At 42.6% G+C, this 24,416-nt stretch overlaps 1 protein-coding gene across 4 annotated transcripts in view; it reads left to right on the plus strand.

Annotated features, from left to right (window-relative positions):
* The window catches only part of LOC146833782 (dimethylaniline monooxygenase [N-oxide-forming] 2-like), a 343,718-nt gene that overhangs the window by 131,075 nt on the left and 188,227 nt on the right, over positions 1–24,416 (plus strand). For all 4 annotated transcript variants that reach the window (XM_085601656.1, XM_085601657.1, XM_085601658.1 and 1 more), the window contains exons 3-5: positions 5,302–5,490; positions 11,174–11,336; positions 12,904–13,046. In XM_085601656.1, coding sequence (XP_085457782.1) covers positions 5,302–5,490; positions 11,174–11,336; positions 12,904–13,046 — 495 coding nt within the window. The remainder of the gene's footprint in view (positions 1–5,301; positions 5,491–11,173; positions 11,337–12,903; positions 13,047–24,416) is intronic.

Raw genomic sequence — 24,416 nt, forward strand, 5'->3', positions numbered from 1 at the left:
TATTAACTGTTTATGCTTTGAAAATTTGCACTGGTGAATGTTTATGCTATATTGTACATTGCACATTTTGCATGTTGTCCACTAATAATAAAAAAAAATGCTTTAAATTAATAGCTTTCGCTAGGTAATAATTAATACAGGGTATTAGAATGGTGGGAGGTGAACATAATGGGTTTTACTTCATAAATTAATATTCTTTTGTGTTTGTTTTAGTATACATTTTGGGCCCACAATAAAATGGCTGCCTAAGAAGCCAGCATGGCTGAGAATTGTTAGCAGTGTGCTGAATGAGAGATGCATGCGCAGAAGAATGTGTCTGCTGCATGAACTGCCAAGTGCCTGAAGTGAAGACACATGGGTCAAGGCCACAATGATCTGTACACTCCTGTCACCGTGCCAACGTACCAGTGTTTTTGGGAGAGTGTCATCCCTGTGTGCGATTGAAAGCGAGACGGAAATAGATTGATACATTTGTCGCTTAAGATGTTGCAAGAGATATTTTTATTGATACATGTTATGTATATTGTTCTTAGCATTAAGCCCCTATTTTCAGAACCGGTATGGGTTGCACTTGCGATGAGAACAGGATGGTAAGATCCCTATGTCACCTGTGACAACGAATCACAGTGCGAGTTTCCACTGAAACTGCAATATTGTTAGTATAGTCAGCAAAGAATTATGGTACAAATAATGACCCCTTAGGAGGTGTGGGGGGAGCAGATCTGACCAGACATCATTTGGGTTAGGTACGTGAACGTCACGGGTGCAGACTTGGGTGGAGATTGCGTCCAAGGAGACATAGAGGGAGGAGGAGGCCTTGTCCACATATTTTAGGGAGGTGTAGGCTGGCCTTGCTTTTTGTCAGATCACAGCTTCTGTGGTCTTGTGAAGAGAGGGCCATTCAAGGAGCAGCTTGTGTCAGACACAGAGGAGCAGAGATGAACAGACGAGCGCAGAGAAAGAGCAGCTGAGAGCAGCTGAGAGATAATACAACTTTAAGTTTTATGCTTTTGACTAACTGGCTTTAAAAAGATTTATTTGTCTTATGCATTTATGTCTCTTTATGGGAGATTTTTGCCAATTATTAATTATTGATTAGCCTTGCAAAACTCACTATTGAATATTTTTCCTGGAACTCTTTAAAGAGTTCTGACTGACATTTTATGCCTCATTCCCTTTCCTTTATTAAGTGCTTTGTATGCAATCTATAATTTGTTCTGTATTAATTCTATTTTTGCTATTTTCAATTCTGTAACCTGATTGAAAATTGATTAATGAGTAAAGAATCAGAGAAACTTAACTTGTGACTAGAAAATAAAACCCTTTAGAACTGCTCATTACTCTCTTTATTGCCTTAAATAATATTTGCATTTAAAGTGTCATGTAAAGTCTCCTGATGATGATACACGGTGGCCAAGATCCATCACCTTTAAGCGGTAAACTAGAGGTAAATGGGGTTTTGCATTGAGAAATTACCATGAAATTACCGCTGGATCAGAGTAGCTCTGCCATCAATGGGTTAAGTACCATAAAGTCAATATCGCACAGCAAAAGCTCGTTCTGAGATACTCTTTCTCTGAAGGCAAGAAAGAAGTGGGCACTTTCCCTATCTTCAGGTAACATTCCCATAATGCATCTCATATCATGCCATCCACTCCGGGTGCAGGTCTGGACGTACTTTACCATGGTGTTGTCCATGTACCTACTTCGCAACAATGTTTCCCATGCCTTCTCCCGGTTTTAACCGTCTCTGTCTTTATCACCTACAAACCATGTAATTGTAACTTCTTCTCTCCTTGTCTAGCTACTAAAAAAAAGAGATTACTTTTCCTAGAGAATGCTTTTCCACCTAGGATAGAAACATGAGAAACCGATTCTCCAGTACACATGAAATTCAACTATTAATTCTAAAGCAAGAGTTTTCAAGAACTTGCATTTCGGGCCTACGACTTTAGCCAAAATAACAACTTGCCACTTTCAGCAATACAATTCATATAATCAATATAGCATTTCAATTTATACATTTACCTACAAACAGGAAACACATTAAATATACATGTAGTGTCACCTCACAGCACGAGTTTTACATGATACCGTTTTCTGCTAGTTACATTCATTTCCTCGTAATTCTTCATGACAGTTATCCATAAATGAAAGCATGTCGCATAATTGCGTTAATATGTTTCACTTACTAAAACCTCATGTTAACAAAATTTGCAAGATTATATACAAATGATAATGATAACAAATGTTTATTGTTTAGTTAATTAAAATCTTAACTATATTTCGCATAGATACAAGCAGTAAAATCTTTTCAGCTTTTGTTTTTTAAACATTACCAGATTTACATTCTCCGTTGTTATGAGTAATAATGCTCATGTGCATTAGTAAAATTCATAACCTATACAGTAAAATTCTTACTAAATCATACACTTTAATATTCTATAGTCAGTTGAGAGTTCAGTTTCCAAGCCTGATCAATATATGGGAATGCGTTCTACACATTATTATAATGCACCCCTACAAATAAAAAGAAATTCCCGCTCGATCAAGTGGAAACTTGAAACCACTCAGGCCACTCCAATGTATCCAAGCTTTTATTCCTCTGAACAGACACCTCAAACCGGGCTAATCTAATACAGGGTTGACACAATAAGTTTGAACATGCCATCACCTTTTACTCCAGGAAATTTACACCAGCAGATAATTGTTCTGTATTAGAAAAAGAATTGTTGGATATAAAAGAAGCCTTCATAGAGTAGACACATTTTCTTCTATGATCCCAATTCAAGGCTTCTGTCCATACTGATCATCATAATGTGTAGGTTTTGAAACAGCTGAATGCAGGAATAGCAGACAAGATAGGTGGGAGTTTGTTTCAACAATTCAGCTTTTCCATAACTTGCGTATCTTGAATCCATAAAACTGTAGCCAAAAGTCTGTCTAGACAATAGTCTGAAATAATTTTCTTTCAACTTGAGGTAACATTTCTTCCATCTATCTACTACTATTGTAACTCAAGTTTGAGCACCCACTTTCCTTGCTCAAGTCTGCCATTAGACTAAGGAACTTCAAAAGTATCAATTTGGCAAGCATTCTCTCATTTAAAGTCTTAAAAATAAATTGATCTTCTACAAGAATAAACTATTAATTCCTTCCAAGGATCTTCAAAGATTGGTGCTACAGCCACGTCATGATTGCACATAAAGGAAGGAAAACTATTGAAAAATTATTATGTTCTGGTGGCCTAGGATCCCACGAGACGTTTCCAACTATGTTACTACTTGTGAGGTTTGTGCTAAGAGTCGAGCTGAAACTCAGACGAATACTGGTCCTCTACTAAATCCCCAATTTAACAAGGAAACTCTTGGATATAATTTCCATATTTTTTTTAGGTGGATTTACCTATAACAGAATACTCACCATTCATTGCTTTAAATGGATTATGTCCTCACATATTTCCAGAGATCACCAACTTCCTGAAACCTGGGCCTGCAGTTCAAAGCATTTTAACTGACATCAGTCATACCAGACCACTCCTTATTCCAATCTAAAAACTGCAAAATTTAAACAAAACTATCAGCCCAATTGACACAGACATCCAGCTTTTGCCTATAAGAGAGGTGATAAGGTCTGGCTTCCTCCATCCATAAGACAAGCATGCTCCCAGGTACCACGGCCCATTTAGCGTTTCTATGATTATCAATCCAGTTAGTAACAGATTTAAACTTCCATATTCTGCAAAGATACATCCTTCTTTTCATATCTCTCGACTAAGATCTCTTAAGAAAGGTGAGGAAACACTCATTTGAGAAGACTTCTTCTTGCTATTGTGGATAGTAAACCATGAATAAAGTACAAGAAATCTTTGATTCCCAGTATCATAGATGAAAATTACAGTTTCTCATTGCTTGGAAGGGCTTGTGACTGTTCTTGGGAACCGGCTGAAGCAACCTGTGGTCCTTTCCTTGTCAGCTGTTTTTTTCTATAAAATACCAGTAAACTTGAAGCCCATATGTTTTGCTGGATTCAGGCCATGCTTCTGCGCAGTATCTCTTGACACCCGGAGACCAAGAATGGCATATGCGCTGCCTCTATCATCTAAGTGTGGGATCCTGGGCCAGAGTTTCTGTGACACCTGAGTTTGGAGTCCAGCCTGCAGCATCTCTGTAATACTGCTGGCATTGTGAGGCCTACATTTTCATGTACCCTGAATTCCACTGCAGGTTTTCAGTAGTAAAATAGATTATGATTTTCTTATTGCCATTGAATATTTTCTTAGTCAATATGAGAGAATACTACTTTCTGCTTTGTTTTGCAGGTCTGCTTCCTAAATGTTCCTATATAAGGAGACCAAATTGAGTTCACCTTGTATAAACTCTGATTGTTACTTGCTTGCTGGATTTCTTGGGCTTCCTTTGTGCTCTTATCTTTTTTTTCTGGATTAATGTTTATTTAGGTCAGTTCTGCATATCTTGTTGATACTATGAAAGGTTTTTTCCTGAACTTCAGATTGTTTTCCTTTTATCATGCAATTACATCTGGTTGCGCCTCTTGGCTTTTTGTTGCAATTTGGAGCCTGAGGATCTTACTGGGGGTATCATACCCTTTCTCTGCACTAAGAAGACTCTTCAACTGTTGCCAAAAATACCAGCCCTCAGACATTAGGATAGGATAATACGGGGTCAGCACCCATAGCCCTTTGAGGGAAGCATCTAAATGCGATAGTAGTATTTCAGCTCTAGAGTAGAAAGGTATGGCATAGCAATGTTTAAAAACCTTCTCTGTGTTCACGTTGCACAAGAGTTAAACATGTTAGAGTACCAAAGTGGTATGATTGAAAAGACTTGTGATCTGTGTTAAGATCTGAATAAACTTACTGTTATGCAAATATCATAGATTTGGTGATAATTCAACCTCTGAGATTCAAGAGATGGGAAAACCTATTTGCCTGCAGTTGCAGTGAGTATCACAAACTTTGGTTGAAGAAGGATTAATTCAGGCCCGCCCTTCTGGAATCTCCAAATTCAGTTAATTTAAATATAATGAATCTCATTAGCAATCATCATACTTAGTGGTGGACCAGAATTGTTGGCATGAATCCCACCTTCATAGACAACTGTTCAGCAAACCTAGTCTGCAGGATTTACACAGTCTGCTATTTATTTCTGAGCCTTCATGTGCATTTGGTCATGTTTCCAATATTGCAATTTGTGCGGTAACTTCATTTTGCTAGAGAGAGAGAGTGCATTTGCTACATTGTTTAATTAATTCTCTTTTTGATTTGAATATCTAATTCAGGAACATGTAGAAGATGGCCGGGCCAGTATCTACAAGTCTGTGGTCAGCAACACCTCCAAGGAGATGAGCTGTTTTAGCGACTTTCCTATGCCTGATCGCTTCCCCAACTTCCTGCACAATCACAAACTGATGGATTACTACCGAATGTACGCAAAACATTTTGACCTTCTCAAGCACATCCAGTTCAAGGTGAGAACAAAGAGGACTGTTTCTGAGACAGCTGAGACTTAGCCAGCCTTCATTTTCATTCTTTTCCAATATTTTATGTAGAAAGCTAGGACATATTTATCTGACCTTACCAGTTCATGTGTTAAAGTCTCATTGGTTCACACAATTATATGGTCATATTTCATTGTAATACAAAACATATGTGCCATTAAACCATTTTTTTTCAGAAGTGGCCTTTGCACTGATTGGCTCAGCCATTGCTATAAGCAAATCATGCACATTTTCCACTTTCTTGTTTGACACTTGTATTCTGATTATCAGACTGTGGTTCACAATGTTAACATAAGAAGTCATGTCATAAGGCTGGGCTGTGGCATCATCAAACAATTTGCAAAGAGCTTATTGGTTACCCATTCAAGCTGCTGCTGATTATTGATGAAACCTATCATTAATAAGTGGGATCCAGAGGAGACTCCCAGAACACGCAACGGGTAGAGAGGTCCTTTCAAGATTGAAAGGAAAGGGGATACATACTCCAAATGAAATAACTTTACCTAAATAGTATCCTCCCTTAAAAAGTATCACAGTGATTTAAGGAGAATTAACATAATCCACCTATACTCCACTTCACCTAGAGATGCGAAAAGGAAAACTATTGTTCTTTAAGTAACCCTCACCCACTCTAGTAGTAGCATGCTGCATCATCGAGTTCACCCTGACTCCTAAAGGTCAGGATGGGCTCGACCGTATTCCAGGGAGCTCTTTTGAGAAGTCTTGATATTTTCGGGGTTTTTTAATATTTAATAAAAATCCCTCATTCACCCCAAGGAATCCCTTTATTAATAGTGTCTGTGGGAATGGTTAAAAATATATGGGAAGGGGTAAACAGGATATTGTGGTCCTATGACCCTAATTCAAAAACGGCAAGATATTTCTGCCCTACTGCATTGGCCTATATCAGTCCTGGGCATTCTTCAGGATGATACTAGAAGAACCCCCCACACAGTGTTGTACGCCTGTAAAATTCATAGGTGAATGCGTAGTGTGCTAAATATATGTTTTAGCATGCAAAAAGAAAAATATACTTTTTATGGCTTTCTATCTGGTGAAATACAAATCATTTACAGAGCATACTGTTAACACTGTTAAAAGGCTTAGATAAGGAAATCCCTTGCGCACATACATTTCCTGGAATTGATAATCCAAATACTGCAAACGGAAATAGCTCTTTGAAAAGAGCAAAAGAGGAATTATTTGTCCGGTATTTTAGTTCAGGAGGTGTCATGCAGAGTCAACACACAATACATTCCCGTGCAATTAATGTACATAAATTGTGATAAAATAATGAGTTGGTATCGTGAAAAACTGGCTTTGATCTGTCTCTCAAGGATGATTGTGCCTCTTAAATATGGAGTAGGGAATTTTGCAGCACCTTATTATCATAGACAGAATATCAAGGGACAAAATATCGAAAGTTACGGATGTAGAGATTTTTTATACACAACCTATGCAGATGGTATTTATATATGCTTGTACTGGTGGAAGCCAGTAGGTAGTTATAATTAGGACCGAGAGCATTTTTTGTTTTGCAAATAACTTTGGAGTCATTTAACTAATCCCTGCCAACTGTTCACAACTAATACAATGCTTACTTCAGCTGCTGTCTTCAAAGTTTCGTGGTGATCCGTCAAGCGGGGCTAAGGAAAAGGGGGGGTCCCAAAACAGGGTTTACCCATGTTAATTCCCGAAGAGATTTTACACATGACTACAGTCCAAGCTGGTGAACGGAACTGCAGCAAGTTCAGATCTGTTCAATAGTTTTGCAAATATTAAGGGGAAAACCAAATTTGTATGCATAGGGTAGCAGATCCTCCGAGGAACCGACAGTCCCCGCACTGATATCTGATTGGCTGCCACTCGTCAACCATGAAGTGTTGCCAGCAATCCTGGGACTAGGCTTCAGCCGAGCCCCACAAAAAACACTTACAAAGAAAAGAGGGCAGGCTAGGAATACCCTGACACCCTATATGTGATGGTGGGGTCCCAGAGTGAACCTGATTCGGAAAACCACCATTTTGTTTTCTAACTTTTGGTGGGAGCTGACCTAGGTCTGTGGCTCTGTGCAACCTTGTACAGCCCAGGGTACCGACGGAGAGAGCGTTGCCTCACATCCTGAGCTGTTGCCAGGTGATGTGTTGTCACTTACTCGCAAGAGTTGGGCTGACTTATACACATAGACCATCTATCTGAGATCTAGTGTGGTATAGGTTGTATCGTTTCCATCTTAAATATTGTTTGGTTACACCTTTGTTTCTTTGAGCACACGCAGTAGCAATTTATATCTAGGTCCTGAAGAAAGCTAGACATCAAAAGGGTCATGATAGCTGAAACATGTAGACCACGGCCGCAGTTATTTTGTTAAAACTGCCTCTTTGCACTGTTTTTAATCCTGACATCATGAGACAATCAATAAATAGTTCTATGCCTCCTGATAGTCAGTTTTAGTTCACATCAGCACATTTACTGCTTTAGTTTGCACTGCGCTCATCACTCACATTCTATAACAAAAGCTCTTCATTCTGGGTTTTAGGAACCCGTAGGATAGTGATCACACTAAAAAACATCCCTGTGCTCCTCCCTCTTAGTGAGGAGGCTGTAGCCCTCGGCTGTACTAGGTTTTACAGCCGGGAGGAGGACCCAGATGATGAAGCATGTCACTTTGGTGAGTGATGGGATTCCATCCTTTAAGGTAGGACTTCCTGTGTAGGGTTAGTTTCTTAGTGTACTTATAGGCACTTAGGTCATCATAGGTCTAGGTGACTTTCAAAGGCCCTTAGACTTTTTTGTTTTGTATATGGTCCTGAAAACCGCTACTCCCCAGGGTAAGCTCCTGCTACCTCCTGAGTTGCCTATCTTTAAGAGGTAGCTGTTTGCTTTTGCTTGGTGGGAGCTGCCAGCTCCTGCCAATCAAAAGCAAATATAACTCTAATTTCTGCAAGTCATAGCAGTCAAACATCTTAGGCAAAGTATGTGTGCAGGGAAACAGATGAAAACATTGCTCTGACAGACAGAGAACTTACTTTCAGCAGCCCCCTGTTTGTCAGAGCAATGCCAGCTCATGCAGGAGGCAAGGAGCCAGCTGGAACCGCTGGGGCCATAAGGCTCCCCTGCATTCCCCCTGCACCCTGGGGGCACCCAGGTGACATGGCCGGAATGAGGTCCTTGGGCTGAAATCAGCACAAGGGGTGGGGTCCTTATGGCCCTGTTCCCATAGTACAATGGCTGAGCCCTGGGGGATGGGGTCCCTGGGGCCAAAATTGTCTGAGGAGGGGGGTCATGAGCCCTCCTCTCATAGTGGAATAGCTGTGTGCCAGAGGATGGGGTCCCTGGGGCTGCAATTGGCGTGGACAGGAGGGCCACGTGCACCCCTCACCTATTTTAAATTAATTATTTATAAAGCTGGGCCCTGGGTGATGGAGGTAACCTGGCGTCTAAATAGACCCGAGAGAGGGGATCAGCCATGTCACCTGTGTGCAATCGGACCACGGGGTTAGCCTCAAGGCCCCCCCCCGTCCAAGCCAGATCATCGCCTCCTGCGGAAGTCAGCATTGCTCTCACAGACAGAGGGCTGATGTAACAGCAATGTTTTCATCTGTTTTCCTGCATGCATATTTGTCCACAGGGAAACAGATAAAAAGTCCACTTTCTGCAAGCTAGAGCTTTTCGACAGCTTCGGCTTGCAGAAAGCAGAGTTATGTTTGCTTTTACTTGGCGGGATTTGTCAGCTCACACCAAGCAAAAGCAAACAGTTACCTCCCAGTCAGTGGACCCCTCGGAAGATAGCAGGAGCCGGCCTGGAGGATGAAGGTCCCCCAGGGCGATCCATGACTCAATGAGGGGGGCTACCTCGCCCCCCTCATTGTAGTAGCTAGCCCCAGGTAGGTGGTAGACTGCTCAACTCCCTATCATGTTTGAAGATGGGGTGGAGCAAAACCCTGGATAAAGGTTGTCACACAGATTTAAGAGTTGACGTGCATGTCTTCTGCCCTATCTTTTCACTCACCTGCTTTCGGGTCACCACACGTCATGTCTGGAGGTTCCTTGCCAGGTTGTTAAACGCCGGCTCTCAATCCATGCTTTCACTGTATCGGGCTCTTACCTCTCCTACGGGCACAAGCCTCGCCACTCCAGAAAAGCTACAAAAAAAAAAAAAAAATACACAAAACCTGTAAAGAATCCAAGTTGTCCACAAAAGGCGGTAATGCTAAGCTGTACAATGTTTACTAAATTGGTATCTCTACTTATCTGATTGACGTGTCCATGACGTGCTGCAGATCTCATTCTCCAGTGCATATGTCTACGGAAAAGCCCCAGGGACCACTAACTCCCTGGGGCTGTAAACAATAAAAATATGGGGAGCGCTCGGCCCCCCTAGCCCCGGGGACTGCCACCTTCCCTGGGGCAATGAACACTGTAAATGTGAGGGGCCTACTCGCCCCCGCCGCTGCCCCAGGGACTGCCACCTTCCCAGGGCACACTGTGTTTTTGAAGAAATGTGAAGGAGGCCCTACAGACTCACCCACTGCCCTGAGGACTGCCACCTCCTTGGGGCACATACGTTATTTAAAAAAATGAAGCAGGGAGGCCTTACAGACCCCCCGCAGCCCTGGTGATTGCCAACTCTCCAGGGCACTAAATGGGAATGTGAGGGGGCCTGCCTGCCCCCACAGGCCAGGGGACCGCCACCTCTCCAGGGCCCAAACACAAAATAAAGTTAGGTCCGTTGCGGATGCCTGGGCACGGGGACCACCACCTCCCCTAAGCTCAAGTTAACATTGGAGGAGAGCCTCGCAGCCCCCCTCCTGGAGCCCTAGATGGCCCTGGAGACCGCCACATCCCAGGGCCGGCTCCAGCAATAGCCTTGAGGCTTACTCCCGCTGTCCCCAACGGAGTGGCTAGGCCCCGGGGTATGGGTTCACCAGGGCCGAAATCAGCCTGGGAAGGGGGCCGCACAAAGGGCGGGCCCAAGGGATGTGGTACCCGGGACTAAAATCAGCCCAGGGAATATATTATACCTCCTCTATATGCACTTACCTTCCAGCATTTTTTCCCATGGTAGTCGGTCTTCAATATTAAACTACCATATTCCTATGCTTGATATTCCGTTTTACATTCTGAGCCGATCACTATCGGACACCTGTCATGTAAAACATAAGCATCATAAGAGAATTTACTTGTCCATAAACTAGATGAACCCTCTTTGAGTGTTATGCAAGAGGCAATGAAAGAAGATCCTCATGGAGAAAAGTAGAGACGATTCAATGCAGTAAAAGATTAAAATACAGAAGAGGTTCCAGTCTGGGACTGGGCTGGGTGAAGGCAGTGGAGGGTTTGGCAGGTAGCCTAGGTGTACTATTAGGAAATAGTTTTACTAGAAACGCTACTGAATTTATCTAACCATCTCTAAGTCAAAGTTAGGAAGACATAATAGACAAAAAGGGAAATGTTTTGCATATAAGAGTTACTTTGGACATCAGGTTGGGTTTGTTAGTACGACTGGAAATAAAAATTACAGTATGGAATCAGCATTATGATCCATACCGATTGTTAAATGTCATGTATAGGAAATTATAATGCTGTTGTATAATTCTTATATATTTGTTCATACCTAATGACTAGGATTTGGTTTATTCCCTAAAAAAAGACCATAGTTCGCAGTGTGAGAAAACGTCCAGATTTCACCACCTCAGGCCAGTGGGACATTGTCACAGAGAAGGATGGAAAACAAGAGTCAGCCATCTTTGATGCTGTCCTTCTTTGCATTGGACATCATGTTGAGCCCTACTTTCCTTTGGATTCCTTTCCTGGTAGGCTGATATTTGCTATTATTATACAGCTTGATGTGTCTATTATGAAGGATTCCTTTCCTGGTAGGCTGACAATACGCTATTATTGTACGGCTTGATTTGTATATTACAAAGGATTCCTTACCTGGTAGGCTTATATCCACTATTATTATACGGCTTGGTTTGTCTATTATGAAGGATTCATTACCTGGTAGGCTGATATCCGCTATTATTATATGGCTTGATTTGTCTATTATGAAGGATTCTTTACCTGGTAGGCTGATATCCGCTGTTATCATACGGCTTGATTTATCTATTATGAAGGATTCCTTACCTGGTAGGATTATATCCTTTATTATTAGAGGGCTTAATGTGTCAAGTGTCAATAGTAAGGTAAATGGGGCTGAGGTCTGGTGGCTGAATAGAGGCAAAGATACAGCTTAACATTAAGGCTAGTAAAGGTTTAATGTCAAATCTAGTGTTGAGATTAGTTGGGAAGGAGAAGAGTTGGGAGATTTTTGGGAGCTTTCAGTAGAGTTAAACTATTACAGCTCAATAACTAGGCCAATGCAACTGAGGGACATATTTACAAGCCCATATCACCACGGGAACGTCATTCCTGTGGCGATAGGGGCTTCGCCTTATTTACAAAGCAGCAGTAAGCCTCTCAATGTGGCTCAACGCTGCCTTGTGAATAAGGCCTCCTTTCACGCTTTGCTTAGCGTGAAGGGGAGGGCAATGGGGGTTGCTGTGCACGTTATACCGTAATCCCTATTGATTCTGACTCTGCCCCCTATGTACAAGGGAGGCGTAAATAGGAGGCAGCACCAGAATTAGGACCAGGGAAAACCTGGTCTTACCCTGGCGTAACGAGAAGAAATGTTTAATTTGTCCTCGCTTTTGCCGTTTTCATGTGTGCTGCGTGGTGCAGCACACATGAAAACAGCAAAATGCCAATGATTGTTTGTGTACAGGAAGGTTCCCCTTCCTGGACATAAACAATACTTTTTTAACAATGCCATTTTGAAACTTCTGTGTGTGCTGCATTAAGCAGCACATATTGAAGTTACAAAACAGCACTTAAAGATTATGTGCAGGAAGGGGAACCTTCTGCACATAAACAATCTTCCCCTGCACGCAGACACCCTTGCTTGCCTGCGTACGCACTAGGCTGCTAGGAGTAGCGCCAGCGCGGGGGGAGAATCAGGGCTGCACCACATTCTTGTGGCTATGGTGCAGCCCTGCGTTTCTGAAGTGGCAGAGTGAGCGTTAAGGCAGGAAGGCTAATGCCTTACTCTGCCACTAACCTTGTAAATATGCTCCTATGTTTGAAAATATATGCTTAAGCTTCTAACAGTGCACATTTTAATTTTTTTAACGTTATTGATAAAAAATGTTTTCAATTAGAAATATGGTGCAATGCATACTGTTTATCCAAACTTTCATAGTTTTGTCCAAGACATGTACACCCTTAAGGAATATTGTATGACGTTAATTACACAAAAACGTAATAAGCCATCTAAAATGTTGCATTGCCTCTGCAACTTTTTCACTTCTACCTTTCATTTTCTACACATTTAACCGACAGGTATAGACAAGTTCAAAGGTCAATATTTCCACAGCCGAGAGTACAAGTTCCCCGACGGATTCAAGGGGAAACGGGTGCTAATCGTTGGAATGGGAAATTCAGGAGCCGACCTGGCTGTGGAGTTAAGTCACACAGCGGACAAGGTAAGGCAATGTCCTTGTATATCTTGCGTAACACTATCATTGCCTGAGCAACATTTGCTAATGAATAATTGTTTGCACCGGATGCGGTCTCGGCTTCCAGGTCACGTTTTCGACAATCTTTGGTGTAAATACTCTAGCAAATGTAATGGCATCCAGTGCTGTAAATACCTGGGGTTGTACTGAGTAACTGCATTTCTTTAATTTTAAAGAGAAAGGGGGATTATTTACAAGCCTCTGGCGCCACTTTTGCGTCATTTTTAACATGGGAAAAGTGACGTATGGGGTGGCGCAGGGGGCTTGTAAATAAGCTCCATAGTACCTGCACTTCTCAATGGACATTTCAATCCTGTTATTCGGAGAGTAAGGACACATCCCAGTAGTACACAGGTGCTTTGGGGCTAAGAGCACATACACTACAATAATTTCATTTCAACCACTGATGAAATGGCATGACCGGAACATCCCTCTCATGTGTCTTGACAGCTGTGCATTCTCATGAAGATACGTCATTAGAAGTGACATCACTGGACAAGTAAAATGCTTAAAATACCCAAAATAAGTTTTAGTACACTTTAGTAATGCAGGCCCATGAATCATTACATTGTGGAGTGAATTCACGCTTGGACTTCAGTGCCACTGAATGGGGAAGAGCTGGTTCAGACTGTCAATTGGCTGGGAGGAAACAGAACAGCTCAAATCCTTCTATCCAGCTGAATATTAGTACTGACCTATCATCTCCTTTTCAGCTAATTTAGTGAACATTGGGACTAGAGGAACGAGGCAGGGCTGTGAATGGGCCAGTGTGAAGATTGACTGAAGGCTAGGGATCCATTGAGAGTCCCAGTTCTTGCAGGCCACTCTCTGAAAAGATGTTATACTAGGAACAACACCAGAGATGCAAGTAGAACAAGCATTTACAATGCAACGGTCTCGGCATTGTTAAAGTTAGAGCTATTGGCATTGCTCATGACAATGCCGTTTCTTTAAATGTTTTAAAAACAAAAAACATAAGCAAAAATAATGTCATGAGCAATGCCAATAGCTCTAACTTTACCAATGCCGAGACCATTGCATTGTAAATGCTTGTTAAAGGTTACAACTGCGCGCACCTGAGGTGACAACTTCTTCGGAGTGCTCTGCACGTGCCAACAAAAGCAACTTGTAACAAAAATACTAATGAGTCATATAATAAATGGAATATATGCAATTGAAAAAACAGCTAAAAAGATTGAAAGTCAGATACTGAAGGTTTCTAGCCACATCTGCTGTGTTTGTCCTGCTTAATTTTATTTATTAGCTTGAAAGGTACAAATGCACAGCATTTGGAGCAAAAGAAATACCATTGAAGTTCTCAATAATTACACAGTGCAATTTTTAAATGGACACACTGTATATTATCAGTAATAAACCTTTGTAAAACAATTGTGACGCATGTGCATGCTTTGCCCAAAAAGTTTGCAAAGCAAGCAGACACATTTTGGGATGCGTAATTAAATGTTTTTGTTTTTGATTAAGAGTAAGTAGTAAAAAAGTTAGAACTATTGGTATTATAAATGATAATGTATTTTACTTATGTTATTTTGTTTCCAGTGGCGTAAAAGTGTTTTTGAGCTTATAAACATTGTGCTCTCTTTGGGCAAAGCGTTGACAGATTGCCGCTGTGATTTTATGTGTTGTATGTAAAGTGTCACGGTGAGGGTTTAGTTGAAACCTAATGAAAGTTAGAGCTATAGATGCCACCCTGAATGGCAAGATTTTTCCAGTGTTGGATGTGCAAGGCTGCCTGTGTCAATATTGGGGGCACCACACAGGGGCTAATGAGGCGAGTGGTGTAAGGCAGCACACAGTACTGCAGGGATGCACACTGTATGCACACAGAGGTGGGTGCTGCAGGGTCTCTTGAAATCAGTGCATTTACCAGAAGCTGTGGAAGGTAACTGTCCCTGTCTCCATACATTGGGTGGATTCAACCAGAGTATTATTACTGTTTAATATGACCTTTCCACACCAAAAAGAGTAATTGTTCTGCAAAATGAGGTTTTGTTTTGAAAGTACAGCCACTAAAAAAATTGTGACACACTTTCTTCCCGGAATCTCCACGTTCGTCTGTCAGGTTAGTGTTAGGAAGAGTATGTGATATGATTTTTAATAATTCACTAATTATTTTGCCGCGTGCAAGTCTGTCTAGGATGCGAGAGACAGTTAAACGGTGGAATTTCATATAAAGGCATTTTTTTGCATATGTACAACAGCTACTGTTAGTTACAAACATATATGACGCTGTCTAGCGTCGATCAACAAGACCTATTTAAAACAGCAAACATTCTCCCACTCACTGCGTATGATTTAGTGTGATCGGCATGTTCTCGGCAGCAATACACTTTCTTCATGGAGCCATTTGTTATGTATTGAAAGTAGCTTGTGGTTGCTAGTTTGCCCTCCGGTGTAGAGAAGAGAGACAAAGATTATTGCTACAAATTACTGTGTTAAAAATAACATTGTTTGCAGGAGCTATGTCTTGGAGAAGACTGCCGCTTCTTAGAGAGGAGAAAAAACATTGTGGTAGTGGTTTGTGGAGGAAGGCGTAAGCTAATACTGTAATCACAGGAGCAGGGGACGCCAGACTCGTCTCTTACTGTTTTCACTGGGGCTGTGGGTCAGAAGCCCCGGGAACCCGTTCACCCCCTCACAACAACTCCAGAGTGAAGGAACAGGCAGGAGTGATTGTTTTTGCCACACAAAGTGCTTTAACCCAACCTGTAGGCAAAGGAGCTGGCTGCGGGGCTCCCGGAGGAGACCGGTGGCGAGACTGCGTGGCTGCTGGCGGCATAGCTGAAGGAGGCATACGGTACCAGTCCGGTTCCTCATCATCAGCAGTGACTGTGGGGGCTTGGTGACGACTAATACACAGTCAGCAGCAGCCTGCGTGGTCTGGGGGAGCTGGTTATCACCAGCAGGAGGGAAGATCAAGAGACGACCCTCAGTGCGGCCTCCTGCAGTGTCAGCCGAGCAGATGGAGCTGTGGAGCGGAGCCTGCAGAGGAGGTGCTGGGCTCTTAGGCCTCCTGGCTGGGGGTCGTGTGCAGTGGTGTGTGGAGCGAAGAGGAGGGTGGGAAGGGAGGCGGCGATTTAGGAGACGGTGGGGGTGAGGAGGGGAGTTGACTTGGGAACTGAGACTGACATGGACCCTGCGCTGCACACGTTGCTGATGTGCAGCTCCACAAGGCACAGGTTTACCAACATGTACAGAGCACTGGGAAAGATGGGGAGGGTGACGCAGTGCAGAATTAGACACAGCTGGAGGCAAGACCTACAGATAGACCTTACGGACAAAGATTGGCGTCAGGTTCCGAGACGCATCCAACAGATTTCGAGGAATGCACCTCTGAAACTGTTGCAGTTTAACTACATCTACCGCACATACTTGACCCCTTCACGGTTACACTGTTAGTTCATCACGGTGTCGCATACATGCCTGCGCTAAAATGAATAATTGTATGCTCATACGAGCCAAATAGTGGGTGTGCCGGCAGAGGAGGCTGGATCTACGCAGCTAAGCGGCCGCGCGAAAGTGAAAGTGATCGCGATCAAAGCGGCCATGCGGCCGCAAATGTGAAAGTAAACGTGGCGCGCGCGCCCGCGCACATGCACTGTAGCTCTAGGCTGGCCTGGTAGCACTTTTGGGAGCCCACATATAAAATGTCTCTTCGAGCCTTTGGCTCGCGAGACCTAAAAATGGGGGAAGCAAAGGAGAAACAAGAGCTGCCCATCAGTGTTGGAATGTTCAGTTGTGGGGTCTTCATAAACGTGGACCTCGTGGCCTTTGTTAGCAGAGTAAGAGAAAAATAGTGCATGTGTAATAAAGGGCAAGCGTAATCAGATATACGTTATAAGGAATACTGATTTCAGGGCTTAACAAGCTCTAGGGTAGATGTTATGTTATGCATATTTGTTTAGCGCACAACTCATCTGGGAGGGTATCTTGGCGCTAAAGCAGCAGTGGTATAGGCAAAGTCAGGTTCAGGGTTAGGCGAATAGCCAGGTCTTCAGTTTCTTGTGGAAGTAAGGAGGAGGCTCTGATATGCAGGGACAGGTCTTTCCAGGCTTTAAAGCTAGGTATTAGTAATCACAAACGCCGGATCTAGTCCTGTGTATGCAGGGTGTATGTGCAATTAGGATTCTGGCTGAGCCGAGGTGTCTGATAGGTTTTAGGAAGTTTATACGGTTGTTGAGGTATGTGGGGCCAATGTTGTGCAATCCTTTGTATGTGTGCATGAGCAGTTTGAAGAACGTTCGTTTGTAGAGTTGGAGCCAATAGAGATCTTTGAGGTGCAGGGTGATGTGAATGCAGGATGAGAGGTTGTAGGTGAGCCTGGCTGCTGGATGTGTATTGTCTGGAATCTTCTGGTTAGTTGGTCATTGATTCCATTATAGAGTGTGTTTCCATAGTCCAGCTTCCTGATGATAAGGGCCTAGGAGATTAGTCTGTGAGAGTTGTTGTAGAGCCATTTAAAGATCTTATTGAACATCTTGGGTGTCTGGAAGCAAGAGACAGAGACTGCATTAAATTGGCCTATCATGGTGAATTACCTGTCCATTACTATTCCGAGGTTCTTTGAGTTGATTGCCGGGAGGGATTTGGGCCCGAGGCGCTGATGAGCTCTTGCACCATCAGAGAACTAATGGCGAACCTATGGGCCTTGGAAATGGAAAATGTAGCAGCAGAAGAAATTCAACAGAAACCACAAACAAACTGAGAGACATCCCTGCCAGACTCAAACTAAGAACCTGAGGGAACATGAATGGAAAGAAGATAGCACACTTGACGAATGGATAGTTGGGTGATGTACTAGATGGCAAGCAGAACAATCATACAAGTAAACACATTGCTGTAAGGCAGCTTCCTTACTAAGCTAAGGGGTTTACATACTTGTGCTGCCTAGGTCAACCTGGAAGTGAGCCCTTAAACAGGAAGTGAGTGCTTTTAAACTGGTTGGCGGTCTAGACAATCTTCATATCCTCCATGGCCCAGTCTTCTAGAGTTTCCAATGCTTTTCTTTGCAGAAACCGCTTGTGTATTTGAGTAGGTATGGTGGGCCCAATATACTCTGCTTCCTTTTCTGCGTTGCAAAGTTAGTTCACTGAGCCAGAAGTGAGCATGATGGGTCAGGACTGATCATCTTTTTCCTCCCCTGCATCTTACCCTCATACTACCTTTTAGTGATCTAATTATTGTAGTTTTGATCTGATTGTAGTTATTCCAGCTGGACTGTGCACGTGAGGGCAGTAAAAGGGCTCACAATCGCTGGAAGGAAGGGTGTCCTCACTTTCACACCATTGTCAGGTCAGATTGGGCCTTCATTCACCATCTCATGCCTGGTAAATTTAATTGTGTCACTTATTCGAATACAACATAAATGACAAATGTATATCAAATATGATCATTGGTTTTTTAATTCAATGCAAATTAGTCCATGGAATTTGTATGATGAACGGTCTAGTGCAGCACAATAAGTGTGACTCAAATTGCATGACGATTCTGATACAACATAATTCTTAGACGTTTTTTCTTATGAGTAATGTGACTGATTTTTTAATTTCTGGTATACCCTACTTTTATAACTGAAAAGAGAGATTAGCTATATATGCTTGGTAAAATACCAAAGCATGCCTAACTTAAAAGCAAATTTCCCTCAGATTGGCAATTCACTCACAAATATTGAGTACTCATATCAAGAATTTCAAACATTCCATAAAGGACAGACATAATGCTTGCAAAAGGGCTGAAATCAATTAACATGACATTGCAAAGCCTTACCCTCATTCTTACTTCGTGGCATGACAAATTACGTCAAATTACATTGCAGACATTTATGATGATTAATAATGTTGAACAAACTGAAAAGCATTGGAAAAATTAATCTACTTCTCTTTGCCAATCCTTGTTATTTGCCGATATTGATGTTATCAGTGCAGTACAAGCATTAGCAAAGCCATTATCAGTGAACCAACCTCTTGGATTATTATTTTTTATGCTTCCAAGATGGTTCCCACATTGTGAAAAGATACTACATGGTGGTCACCTTGAAAGAATAGAAAATAAAATTTCAAGATTGCTAAACAATTATTTTCCATACTATTTTCTATAGTCAAAAGATGGCTGCCACATTGCATCCCACAATGTGGGGGCAATTAGAAAGTAACCATACAAAATGTCCAGTTGCTGCTGTTGCTTTTGCTATTCATTGTAAAATTGCATTGTGCACACTGGCACTGCTTAGTAGCTCTAGCTGGCCATCTTGGATCCTAAGTTCCAGTATTCCAAACACGTCACCACGTTGTATCAACACGCAACATAAATGCCATCTTGGGCGCATGGAAAATACCATTCCAAGATGGCTGACCTCTGCTTTTGGCTTCACTGGGATGGTGGGGGCGAGGGGGGACGAAGAGAGAGGGCGATGCAGAGAGAGTTAGGTGGAGAGAGAAGGACGGAGGCGCGAGAGGAAAGTGCTAATATCGCCAATACTATACAAAAACCACAAAGAAAAAGAATTCCCTGATGTTGGCAGTTTTTTGTACCGTTCAAATATAGAGATAAAAGCTAAATGTTCCAAGAGTAGGCAAATACAAGAATATCAAGTAACGTCAGTGATCATAGAATTGAAATAGAGGAGAAAACTAATTATTTGTGAACAAGGGGCAGACCTAAATCCCGTTATAAGTATATATTAACATATTGGCTGAAGCTGTTTATAGCAAGACTACAAACAAAGAGATTGGTAGATTGCTTGGATTAAGCTCAGCCACTGATAATTACTTGGTATGCATTCAGTCCATCGTGTTCACCCACTGTGCTGCTTCAGAAATATGCAATTTGGATTTTGTCCTGATGTAATATGAATAGCTGTACCTCCTGACCGGGACCCAAAACCGCTCTAATTAGTCTGGGGTTGCTTGTGTTACCTCCTATTTAAGGCTGGCAGTTTGGGTTGGACTCTTCCAATGGACAGAATCAAGTCCGATTTTCAAATGACTGATGCCTGCTTGGAGTGGCACATTGGGCAAAAATGATGTGTTGGAATGCAAAATTATTATTTACCAGTGGCTAAAATTAATTCCAGTATTCGGCCATAGATTTTTTGTTTTTCCCGGTTTAAATCTAGCTGCATACAATTTTATAGCCAGCTATTGCATATCAGACAATCTGTTCATGAGAAACAGATTGTAGATTGTACCGTGGTATTCCCAATCGCTACCATTGAATGCACTGATTTCTATTGCCTGGACTAAAACAGTGGCTAAAACAGACATTGGCGAGGGGAGATGACCATGCTGGGAGCCAAGATGGCCACCTAGTGTGCAGCTCTGGTGACCACAATACCCCTGCAGAGGTTATTGGGCCCTTGCCCTGGCAACAGCCCGCCTGATGTAGCAGTTATCGGCAGCTGGGCCTCATTGCCGGCGCTGAGGAGATGGGGGCAGAAACACCAGAGAAGGCGTGGCCACGATCATGTGCAGAAAAAGTTTCTAGCAGGGCAAAGAGTGTACATAAAACATGTTATGTACTGTACGCAGCCATAAAATATTAGACAGAATTGTCTCAGCATGGCAATTTAAACTTATCCTAGTAGACTGTGTGTGCCAGGCACTAACCTATGTCTATGTCCTTGTTTTGCTTCAGAAGACTGCATGTAGTAAAACATTTAGCACATTCAGACATTGCTTATTTTAAGTAAATGGTGTCTTGTTTGCCAATCGTGGCATAGAATGTACACTGTTCTTAGTAGATACTTTTTAATACTCTATAGTGTATTTCTCATGAGCATTTCACTGCCTGCAAACAGTGTATTGTAGAGTAAACTCTCTTCATAGAGTGAATACTGTTTACAGTACCCATGTCTCTACTCATATCAGCTTCATTTCTCAATGCAGGTTCAGTGACTGTCAAGGATTTGATACCTAAAAAAACTGTCCGTAATCAGGCATTCATTTTGAAACAGACGTTCAGTATCTTTTGGAACTCTCTGAGCAGTTGTATACAGATTGAACACCGTATGCAGTGAGGGTTTCCCAAACATCTGTGGTTGATTGTTAATGTGAACTATGCTACCTGTGAAGTGTATATGGTATAGGGTCAATGTTTCACATACCCATGCTTTCTAGAACTAAGGGGAGTTGTATCTGTGATGGCATTAATAATGCCTCTTGTTCTTCTGAGCTATTTTGTAATTATTGTCAAGTCTCTAATGCCATACTAATTTATAGATCAGTATGGGCAGAAACGAAGTTTGGATGATAGCAGTGATGTCATCAATGATGCCATTTGAGATGTCATCAATGATGTCATAAATGATGTCCTAGAACATGTCATGTGTGATGTAATACTTGTGGTCATAAGCAGTGCATGGAGGGACCGTAAAATATAGTTAGCTCTGCTAACAATAACTGGTGAATTTCTGTGGTTTTTGTTTTAGCTCAGAACGTTAATGTTGTCACTGACATATTCACCTAACTATGATGTAACTGATATAACCTTTGGTTATTTCAGTGAAACTGGAAGTTTTTTGTTTTTTTAATAAAAAACATCTTTTATTATCACACCTAACTATAATGTTACTTTTGTTTTTTCAGTTAATTTCTAGTTTGTTTTTTTAACGTTAAATAATATTTTATTACCATACCTAAAGCCACCCCCCACCCTGCACAGCCACCTAGCCTGCGGCCAGGTCCTGAGGTACACAGCCCACAGGACCTTATGTTATTTAAAAGGTAGGGGGGGCACGTGGCACCCAGGGCACCCACCATACACTTGTTGGGGGTACAGGGGGTGCCCCTTGGCCCTTGCGATCCCAGCCGGCTCCCCGCATGTAGCTGGAGACGGCATTGCTCCAGCCTGCAGGGAGCAACTACTTATGCTGCTCCCTCCAGGTGGGAGCAATATTTTGATCCGTTTCCCTGCCGGCATCAGTGAAGGTAGGGAAACAGATCAAAAGTCTGCTCCCAGCTGGCAGGAGCATTTTTAAATCTTCTGCATGCTGGGTGCAGACTTTGTTTGCTCCCGCATAGCAGGAAACAAAAAAATACTCCCTCCAAGCAGGAGCAAACACAAGTTTCCCTGTCCATGCCACTGCAGGCAAGAAAACCGCTATATCTCGGGGGTGGGCTCCCTGGAATATAGTTAGTGAGCAACCCCAGGGGATGAGATCCCCTTGGGTCATTAATGACTCAGGGAGGTGGGGGCGCACGGCACCTCTCCCATTCGCTATACATTTCAGTCCCAGGGTGGGCTCCCCGGGGCCTTTATATGCACCTCCCCTCCCCATCTCTATTCAATTCATCCTGGGGAGGGCTCCCTGGGGTCTTTAATGGTCAGGGAAGAGGGCAATGTTATGTTATGTTATGTTATAGTGTTTTTGTATAGCGCCTCTCACCGCCGGTCTCTAAGCGCTCACACAGAAAAGGAACATAACCCGCTGTCTCCTAAATCACTCAGCCGTCTGCCCCAGTTAGGGCGAAGATGTTGACTTTTTAAACAGATGAGTCTTCAAGTTCTTCCTGAAGGACAGTAGGTGCGAGTCTTCCTTCAGGCTGGCCGGTAGCTCATTCCACAATTGCAGGAGCAGTACAGAAAGTGCCCTGCCCCCTTTAGACTTTAACTTAAATCTGGGTTGGATCAGATTGGAGGCCTTGCCCGAGTGCAAGGTTCTGCCTGGAATGTACTTCCTCAGGCGCTGTTTAATGTATTCTGGGGCTTTGCCGAAAATTGCCTTGTGAGTCATACAAAGACACTTAAACTGCAATGGTCCCCCTACCTTATTGAATATGGCCCCAGGGCCTACAATTGCACAATGTGGCCTGGCCAGCATTTTTTGCCAATTCTGCAGGACCACAGCATTTTTTAACAATATCTTTTGCTATTAGCCCCGGTGGGGTCCTTCTGGATCCCCCTAAAAAGGGCCTACGAAGACGGGGCATCCCTACCCTACCCACTTATATTATTTTTCTTATTTACTTCAGGACAGGCAGCTAAGTCCCGGAGTCCTATAAAGGCTGCCAGCAACATTTTTCACATTTTGCTGGCAGTCAATCAGAGCACTCGATCCAGCAGAAGTCTGACTTCCATGGGAGCAGGATGGCCCAAGGGAAATAAAACCCTCTGAGCTAATCAAAAAGCTCATTTTTTTAATTGGCACTCGGGTGACATTCTCTGAAGCCTCTCCCAGACCCAACCATCCTAATATATAATTTGTTTTTAACCTTAGTTTCTCAAAGCTACTGAACAGATTTACTCTAAATTACAAAAAGCACAATCGACGGACCAAGATCTAGCTTGCTGCCAAATTTGTGCAATTTTGTTAAGCAATTTTGCTGTAGCCCTGACTAAAAAAAGTCTATGGAAAATGCATGGGTATTTTGCGTTTTGGGACCCCCCTTTTTTCTCGCTCCCCACTAGATGGATCACCCCAAAGCATTGCAAGCACAAACTAATTAATAAGTAGCACTTTTGTGGAAAGTTTGTAATTAGGAGCCAAAGTTATTAGCAACACAAACAACACTTTTCCCATGGAACAGCTGACCTAACTATAATTACCCAGTGGCGACCACCACTGGGTAATATATATATATCCCTCCCTACTACAAACAACAATACAAGTCTAAATAGGATACTCCATGGCCAAACTGGAGACCGGTGATTGATGCGAACACACGTCGAAGCATGAAAGTGCTTGCTGCAACCGATTTTAAGAATAACTGATAGAGACCGTAACTACGACTACATTATAGCCGCATATGTACAGGAGATACACTGAACAGATGCACTGAACTCTTATTCCCTGCCTTTGGGCCGGGACGGAATTAGAACCGGTCTCAAGCCCTGAGGAAGTCGCGCGTACTCCCGGGTCACGAAACACGTGTTGGCTGGACCAACAGAGGCAAGAAAATTAAAGTGCAAACCAACAAAGAATCTGTCCTGTATCACATTGTTGTAGTAGATTTACTGTATGATAGTGATTGTGTGCTCGGGTTCGAAATTACTGTTGTGTGATCCCTAGGGATTACGAATTGGGAGGGGTGGGTGACTCCTCTCCCCTTGAGCACCTACAGATAGATACATTGACTTACCGAAAACCGGAAAGAGGTAGCGACATTACCACACAGGGACATTTCATCCTTTTCTTTGTCTACAAAAATACAAGTCTGATGGTAAAGATGGCTGGAAAACAGTCCTCAACACACATCCTAGAAGGCTAGTTTTCTCAAAGCATGCTTGTTAGGAAATTCTTTGGCAGCATCAACGGTTAAGTTGAATTTAATGACCACTAGAAATGTTGTTTAAGTGTTGACTTAAGTTTGACCAGAAAATCAC

The sequence above is a fragment of the Triturus cristatus genome, chromosome 4_2 (genome assembly GCF_964204655.1).
Source record: "Triturus cristatus chromosome 4_2, aTriCri1.1, whole genome shotgun sequence".
NCBI classification, from domain to species: domain Eukaryota; kingdom Metazoa; phylum Chordata; class Amphibia; order Caudata; family Salamandridae; genus Triturus; species Triturus cristatus.